General features: G+C 58.0%; 1 protein-coding gene across 2 annotated transcripts in view; it reads right to left on the bottom strand.

The window, feature by feature from the left end:
* Nucleotides 1–331: 331 nt before the first annotated feature.
* The window catches only part of DNMT3A (DNA methyltransferase 3 alpha), a 42,257-nt gene continuing 34,076 nt past the window's right edge, over nucleotides 332–8,512 (bottom strand). For both annotated transcript variants that reach the window (XM_061350230.1, XM_061350231.1), the window contains 10 exons: nucleotides 8,303–8,415; nucleotides 7,284–7,467; nucleotides 7,103–7,187; nucleotides 6,621–6,766; nucleotides 6,325–6,415; nucleotides 6,085–6,233; nucleotides 5,920–6,005; nucleotides 4,703–4,772; nucleotides 4,317–4,435; nucleotides 332–4,225 (listed from right to left, as the gene is read on the bottom strand). In XM_061350230.1, coding sequence (XP_061206214.1) covers nucleotides 4,084–4,225; nucleotides 4,317–4,435; nucleotides 4,703–4,772; nucleotides 5,920–6,005; nucleotides 6,085–6,233; nucleotides 6,325–6,415; nucleotides 6,621–6,766; nucleotides 7,103–7,187; nucleotides 7,284–7,467; nucleotides 8,303–8,415 — 1,185 coding nt within the window. In that variant the 3' untranslated portion in view covers nucleotides 332–4,083. The remainder of the gene's footprint in view (nucleotides 4,226–4,316; nucleotides 4,436–4,702; nucleotides 4,773–5,919; nucleotides 6,006–6,084; nucleotides 6,234–6,324; nucleotides 6,416–6,620; nucleotides 6,767–7,102; nucleotides 7,188–7,283; nucleotides 7,468–8,302; nucleotides 8,416–8,512) is intronic.

Here is an 8,512-nt window from a genome sequence, read left to right as displayed (position 1 = left end):
CAACAAAAAACAGAAGGGACGAACCGAGAGAGAGGAAAGCACAAAATAAAATGGGGAGGAAAAGGTTTGGGGTAGGGATTGGGATGGGGGGGGGGGGGGAGCAGCCGGGGTGGCTGGGAATGTGGTGGTGGGGCACAGGCTGAGCCAAATCATAGGAGAGGAGGAGGAAGAGGAGGGTACCGAACTCTACACGTTTATCCCTCGGTATGAGTACATGATTCCCCACAAATAGTTAAGCGTCAGCTACTTCAATGTCTAGGCTAAAACACATGAAATCTCTTGTTTAGTTTTCAAGTACAAAGTTAAAATGCCTTTTTTTTGTTTTTGTCGGTTTTTTTTTTTCCTTTTTTTTTTTTAATAATAATATATAAGAGTAAAATAATAGTGCTCTTTGAAACTCCACTACAAGAAAACAAAACAGTCATTGTCCAGACAGCAGACTTAATTTAACAATATATATTTTTAATAAAATGTTTTAGCACCGTGTTTGTCCCCTACTCCCTCGGCGGATCTTAAGGAATTTAGGCTTATTTTTACTTTTTATTTTCTCTGTTTTTTTACCGTTTTTCATCTAAGGGCTGTGCAACAAAATGTGCCTGTTTTTAAAAAAAGATGTGAGTCGGGTACGTTAAAAACAAACTCTTTCCCCGGCGTCCCCACTGCCGCCGCCGCCAACGTGCCCCTGGCACCACCGAGCCGAGCCCGGCATCGCCCCGGCACCGTTCCAGTTGGGCCACCACGGGAACCTGCTTCCCGTTGGCACCGGCTCTGGCACTGGCCTGGGCATCCCAACCACGGGTGCCCGCAGCGGGTGCCGGAGCTGCATGGGACGCGTCAATGCCGCACCATGCCGGCATGCACCGGTTGGGACCTGGCCTATGAAAGGTGCGGCAGGGCTGAGGGTCCCATTGAAGCACTGCAGGGCTGCACCGGGGTGGTGCGGCACAGCGGGGCACACAGGGACCCCCAAGCCCTGCTGCAGGGCTGTGCCATGCTCCCCACTGGCACTGCACTGTCAATGGTGCTGCACGGCTGTGCAGGATTCGCACCTGGCACTGCAGGGCCATGCAGAACCTTCAGACAGTGCTGCAAGACCATGCAGGACTTGCAAATGGTGCTGCAGCGTTGTGCAGCACTAGCACCCAACCCTGCAGGGCCGTGTAGCACCACCACCCAGCACTGCAGTGCCATGCAGGACCACCACCAGCACTGCAGGACCACACAGGACTTGCAACCAGTGCTGCAGTGCCATGCAGGACCTGCAAGCACAATGCTGCAGGACCATGCAGGATTCGTACTCAGCACTGCAAGGCCACGCAGCACGTGCGCTCAGTGCTGCAGAGCCATGCAGTATCTGCAGCCAGCGCTGCAGGGCTGTGCAAGACTTGCATGTGATGCTCAAGGGCTGTGAAGGACCTGCATGTGATGCTGAAAGGCTGCGCAGGACCTGCATGCAGCGCTGCAGAACCACGTAGCACCTCCAGCCGGCACTGTGGGCCATGCAAGACCTGCAGATAGTGCTGCAGGGCAGTGCAGGGACTGCAAGCGGTGCTGCAGAGCCATGCACGACTTGCATGCGATGCTGCAAGGCCATGTAGGATTTACATGTGATGCTGCAGGGCCATGCAGAACCTGCAGGCAGCACTGCAGGGCCATGCAGCACTTGCACCAAATGCTTTGGGCCACGTAGGACCTACAGACAGTGCTGCAGGGCCATGCAAGGCTCCCACCCTGCACTGCTGCAGCAGTCCTGTGCCAGACCAGCCCCAGGACCAAGTTGGAGCCCATAGCCCCGGCTCAGCACCCAGGGCTGGGGGCCACATCCCACCTCACCTCCTTTACCCTCCCTGGCAAAGCTGGGCCCTGCGGTGCCCCCGCTGCAGCTGCCCCATGCTGCCCAGCTCCCTGCACCATCCACACCGACAGAGGAGCCTCCTCCAAACCCCCAGTAGCACCAGGCGCTGTGGGGAGATGGGGTCGCTGAGGCCACCCCACTCGCCCCCACCGCCACCATCGGTCCCAGCACCTCTCAGCACCCTGGGGCCGCCAGCGCGGCTCGCTGCCATTAGCCAGCACCCTGCACCGAGCAGCCAGCGGACCCCGCCTGCCTGCAGACCTTCAGCACCTTTCACAGTTAAGAGAAGAGACAGCAATGGGCTGGAGACCCAATTTGAGTCCCCCCCGCACTGTAGCACCAGTCCCTGCCCCTGCCAGTCACAGGACCCAGCCACCCCAGCGGGCACCGAGGATGCGAGGCAATTCCCCTGCACCACACCAGACCCACTGTCCTCCTGCGGCATCCACAGCTGCCAAACAAGTAGCCATCCACAGCAATGCCAGCACCTGCCTGCATGCACCACGGCTACTCTGCACCAACACCACTGCAGCACCTGGCCCCTGCAGCCAGAGCTGCCTGCCCTTGACACCAACATGCTGTGCCCGCCACGCACCTCGCGGGCACCCGCTGCCCCAGGAGGGGGACACGGGGCGCTGACGGGATACAGTCACTCCAGAACCGCACTCCAACAGAGGAGCGATGCCTCAAGTCACCCAGTGCACAACACCAGGGTCCCATCCTGGCTCACCAGGGAATCATCCTCCTGCCAACCAGCCCGGACCCGCGGATGTAGCACCAGGGTCCACGGACCTGCAGCTGTCCTCACCCTGCACTGGGAGCGCCCCAGCCATGCTCCAGCACCGCTCCGTCCTGTGCTTCCTCCCTGCCTGCCTCCTGCCCTGCCTGCGTCCTCCTGCACAGCCACGGCTTTCGGCAAGAGCCCGATTCACAGCACCTGTGCCCCGCGCCGCCCCGGCAGGCAGCACCTGCAGGCAGGAGCAGGCAGAGGCACCCTGCTGCTGCCACCGGGTTGGAGGGGGGACACCCAGCACCAGCCTGGCTGGGGACGCCACACATGCAGAAGAGCACCAGTACATTTGTGCGTGTGGCGGGCAAGGCAGGCAGGGCGGCCACTACCACCACCACCACCACCAGCACCACCGCCACCGCCGCCGAGGGAGGCGCTTCCTTTTAGGACAGAAAAAGGTTATTGCATGACTCGGGATGGAGACGCTTCCCGCCTGGCCGCAGCCCTGGCCCCCTCCTGCACCGCTCGCTCGGAAAGGCCCGGCACGTAAGGCAACATGGAAGCTGATGTCTTGACTCACCCCGCTGTTTAAAAGCACCATTATGAAGTCAGGTTGTACAGTAGTAACAGTACCTTTTATATATATATATATCTATATCTCATATCTATCATATATATATAAACTGTAAACAAGAGGTAACAGCGGCTTCTAGAATTTGCTTTCTTCAAGGTTTCCCATGTGGTAGGCACCCAAAATACTGTAGAAAAGGTGTGTGTTGTGGTGTGTGTGTTCTCGGCTTCCCTGCCAGTTGGGTTGGCTCCATATCACCAGTGAACGGTGCTGGTGGAAAAGAGTGAGGCTCAGTCGCTGGGTGTTGCGGAGCCGGCCGAGCGCCTCCCTGCCGCTTCGCGCTCCCCACAAGCTCACCGGGCCGGCGGCTGGGGCCGTGAGCTCGGCGCCAACGGAGCGGGTTCTCCTTCGCCTCCACCTCTCTCCCGGCTGGGGTTTCCCGCTGCTGTTTCCCCTCCTCCGAGAGCAGAGCTGGTGACGGCGTCTCGTCTCGTCTCGTCTCGTCTCGCTCGCTGCTCCGAGAAGCGGAAACCAAACCAACAGAAAAACCCAGCCAGAAAAGAGCGGAAAATGAAAAGGTTACCCCCCAAAAAAATGGTTTTGGTTTTTTTGTTTTCCTTTTTTTTTGTTTTTGTTTCGTTCGCCTTTTTTTTTTTTTTGTTGTTGTTGTTTTCGTTGGTGGTGGTTTTTTTTTTTTTTGTGTGGTTTTTTTTTCTTTTAAATAGGCTAAAAGCTGAACATTGGAAATTCAGGAGAGGACACCGAACCCTTTTGCTCGGGGAGACGTGTGCCGGGTTCCCATTGGGCTGTGAAATCCCGTCTCTCTTCTGGGTGCTGACTCTTCTCTCATTCTGTATTTTCACTTCTCTTGGCGTGGATGGTTTTGTTTCTGACTCGCTCCGTGTCACCAGTTCCTGTCTGTCTCTCTTAAACGCAGGCAAAGTATTCCTTCAGGGGAGCAAAGAGGTGGCGGATCACCGGCACGCTCCAGGATCTGCCGAGCAGTCTCTGCCGGGCCAGGCGGCTCATGTTGGACACGTCTGTGTAATGCACTGGGAAGCCGAAGACCCTATGGGGACACAGGGAGTAGGGTCAGGGGGGCACGTGGCACTGCTGGCACTCCCCCCCCACCCCAGCACACTCGCATCTAGCTGCGGTACCTCTCCATCTCCGTGCACCACAGGATGTCCTCCTTTTCATTCATGAAGACAGGGAAATGCTGGTCCTTGCCCTGCTTGATGGAGTTGGAGCGAGTGGTGATAGTTCGCACTTTGCTGAACTGCAAGAGACACAGGCTTGTCATGCTGGGGGGTCCCTGGTGCACCGGCCAGGCTGGCAGGGGGATCACAGGCAGGGTGATACCATTCTGGGGTACCAGTGCCACCATCGTGTCCCTCCTCCCTGCTCATGGGACCCCTTCCCAGCAGCCTAAGGAAGCCAGGACCCTGGGGCTGGCTGTGGAACCCCAATGCAGGACTCCAACCACCCCCTTGCCCACAATGCCCCCACTCCCACCAGCTGCACCCTGTGTGCTGCTGGCGCTGACCTTTGCTATCCTGCCATGCTCCAGGCACTCCTGCAGCTCCAGCTTATCATTGACTGTGGATGCGAGTGGCCTAGGGAAGAGAGATGGGTTGGTCAGGGGGTGGCAGTGCATATTCCCATGCTGGCACAGGATGGGTCTCCAGATGCGGTTTGTGGGGGGTGCCAGGTGGCCGAGGCTATTTTGGGGGGCTGCGGCAGACAACGGTGAGCAGCAGCCAATCCTGTTGGAAGCCTGCCTACGACCACCAGTTGTGTGCCAGCATGGCCCCAGTGTGGGATAATGGAGGGCAGCTCCACACTGCCCCACCAGAACAAAGGAGCAAGGACAGGACCATTCACCTTGTCCTGGTTTCAGCTCTAAGAATTACTTTTCTCTTCTTAGTAGCTGGTGCAGTGCTGTGTGTCAGCTTTAGTCTGCAAACAGTGCTGATAACACACCAGTGGTTTAGTTGTGGCTAAGTAATGCCTGCTCTGATCAAGGACTTGTCAGCCTCATGCTCTGCAGTGAGGAAAGGCACAAGAAGCCAGGAGGAAGCAGAGACAGGACACCTGACCCAAACTACCCAAAGGGGTATTTCACACTAGAGCACGTCATGCCCAGCATAGAAACTAGGGGGAGTTACTCAGAAGGCGCAGATCACTGCTTGGGTCAGGCTGGGTATCAGTCGGTGGGTAGTGAGCAATTGCATTGTGCATTGTTTTTTTATTGTTTTCTTTTTCTTTTCCCTTTTTAGCTTTATATTCTCTCCCCTTGTTATTTCCCTTATTATTATTATTAACAATAACAAAAATAATATAATATTACACTTTAGTTATTAAACTGTTCTTATCTCAACCCATAGGGTTTACAGTTTTTGATTCTCCTCTCCATAGTGCCAGGGCAGGGGTGGGATAGGGAGGGAGCAGTTAAGGTAGGGGGTGAGTGAGCAGCTGCGTGGTGCTAAGTTACCAGCTGGGCTTAAAGCATGACACGCCTCTATGGGGGCTCTGGGGTGTGCTGTCACCCAGCACCACTTCATGAGTTCCCCCTGCCCTTGCCCAGCACTGATGGAGGTCAGCGGATCCTAAGAGCCGGATCAGGGAGGACACAGGGGTCCTGCCTTTTCTGCAGCCCCAGCAGCACCTTCCCTCCCTCCCAGTGCTGGATCAGGGGCTCCTGGACACCCCAGCCCCACAGCAGGCAGACAAGTGGCTCAGTTCCTGGGTGCTCTCACCAACCTGTTCATCCCAGGAAGATTCCCCCAGAAGTACCGTGCCCTGTGTGCTGCAGACACTTCTTTGGCATCAATCATGACGGGGTTGGACTGCAAGAGGGGCGAGAGGCGAGAAGTCAGTGGGGCTCTGCAGGACCCTTGGCGTCCTTGGTGACTCGCTGGCACTCACCTCCAGGAAGCGCGAGATGTCCCTCTTGTCGCTCACCCCCATGGCCACCACGTTCTCAAAGAGCCAGAAGAAAGGCCGGTCATCACCCTCCTTGGGCCGAGCTTCGTGGAGCAGGCGGTAGAACTCAAAGAAGAGCCGGCCAGTGCCCTCTGGGAGGAGAGAGAGAGAGCAAGTGGGGTTGATGTCAGCTATAGGGGCTGTCAGTGGAGGCTGGCGGCAGGGAAACACTGAGATACCTACCATAGAGCCCCTTCCTGGCTGGGTTGACGATGGAGAGGTCGTTGCAGGGGCTCCCCCCAATGACCAGGTCGAATGGGCCCCACTCCTGTATCTGCAAGAGGGAGAGCCATCAGTGAGCCAGGTGCTGGACACTGCTGCTGCTGGCTTAGGAGACACAGTGCGAGGCCATGGCAGTGAAGCCCAGCATGTGGACAAGGGACAGGTTCCATCCTGGGGATATGGGGCTGAGCTTTAAGGGGGCTGGGTTGCCTGCAGGGAGTGGGGAGGCACAGGGGAGGCCAGCCAGCGGGACGTACGTGTTTCTGGGTGACATTTCGGACGTCCCCGACGTACATGATCTTGCCCTGGTGCCTCACCATGCCGACAGTGATGGAGTCCTCACACACCTCAGAGGCGATGTAGCGGTCCACCTGGATACCCAGGTCCTTCAGCACCAGCAGGCCTGTAGGGAGTGGGCAACATGTGGCCAATGGGCCCCCACCCCCTCTCCCAGTCTGCTCTGGCAGCACCACCATTCCCATGCCATCCCCATTCCTGTCTCCACTACAGTGCCTCCCTGCCCACCAGGGATGCTGCCCCAGTGCCTACAGCACCCAAGGGCCTTGGGCAGAAGAGCTGTCTGGGGGTCCCACAGGCAACACAGGTGTGTCCACACACTGATGACACCCTGATGGACACAGGACCCTCCACCCCCGGGCCAGGCAGGCAGCTTGTCCCACTGCCCTCTGCCCCAGGGAGGGTGCCTGCAGGGGCTGCCAGGCCAGGGACTCACTCTCACCTGTGGCAATACCATCGAAGAGCGAGAGCACCCGGATGGGTTTCCTCTTCTCAGCAGGCACCGGCGGGTACACCTTCGGTGGGTCCTGAAAGCCATGGGTAAGGCATCAGGGGGGGCGGGATGGTAGGGGGCAGTGGGGACCCAGCCGGGGACAGTGGGGTTCTTCCAGAGGGGCACTCACAAACTCCTGGTCATGGTTGTTGGCAAAGAACATCTGGAGGCGCGAGGGCCAGTCCTCCCGCCGCCGCAGCAGCCCGTAGACACCCTTATGGCCACACATGTAGCAGTTCCAGGGGTCCTCCTTGATGGCCGCCTGGGCCGCCCCTGGGCCCACCAGCAGGTCCACACACTCCACACAGAAGCACCTGGGGGAGCAGAGATGGTGTCAGCAGCCAGGTTGGGGCTGGTGCCCCCTGCCAGCATCCCTGCTGCAAGGGGACAGTGTCCCCGGCATGGTCCCAGTGGGACTAAGGCCAGGCTGTGGCTGTGCTCCTTGCAGGCCAGTGGCACAGGGGCATGCTGGGACCAGCAGACCCATGCTGGGACCTACAGCACTGCCCAAACCTTCACCACAGACCCATACAAAGACCCACAGCTGGGATCTGCAGTATCACCAAAACCTCTCCAGCTACATGCCAGGACTAGGACATCACCAGAACTCCAAAACGGGACTAGGGTACACCAAAGAAACCTCCCCAGTGCCACACCAAGACTGTGGCTTCACCAAAACCTCCCCAGCCCCAGGCTGGGACTGGGGGATAAGCAAAACCTCTCCCAGCCCCACACACAGACCAGGGCATCCACCAAAACCTCTTTAGCCTCACATCAGGACTGGGACATCACCAAAACCTCCCCAGCACCATACCAGGACTGGGGCACCACCAAAATGCCACACTGGCACTGTGACACCACCGAAACCTCCTAGTCCCATACTGAGAGCAGAATGCCTCAGCCCCACACCAGGACTGGCATCACCAAAGCCCCACGGCAGGACCATCGCACCACCAAAACCTCCCCAGTCTCATGCCAAAAATGAGGCCTTCCCAAAACCTCCCCAGCCCTATGCCAGGACTGCAGCATCACCAAAACCTCCCAGCCCCATGCCAGGACCATGGCCACCCTGAAACCTCCCCAGTCCTCTGCTAGGAACAAGGCATCACTGAAAGCTCCCCAGCCCCACAGCAGGGTGGTTCCCCAGACCTGCAGCAGTTGTTGTTGCCGCACATGAGCACCTCGCGGCCACCGCAGCAGATGGTGCAGTAGGACTGGTAGCCGTCATCGTCGTACTGGTACGCACACTCCAAGAAGCAGTTCTGGGGGAGAGAGAACAAAGGTGTGAGCATGGTGCAGCCTGAGCCCTGTGCCAGAGATGCCAGGACACCACTGTGAGGGCACCGGGACAGCTCCTGG

Source organism: Neopsephotus bourkii, unplaced genomic scaffold (genome assembly GCF_033783945.1).
Source record: "Neopsephotus bourkii isolate Nb327-2 ecotype Australia unplaced genomic scaffold, CSIRO-AGI_Nbou_v1 NB_481, whole genome shotgun sequence".
In the NCBI taxonomy this organism is placed as follows: Eukaryota; Metazoa; Chordata; class Aves; order Psittaciformes; family Psittacidae; genus Neopsephotus; species Neopsephotus bourkii.
This window is presented reverse-complemented; position numbering and strand designations above follow the sequence as displayed.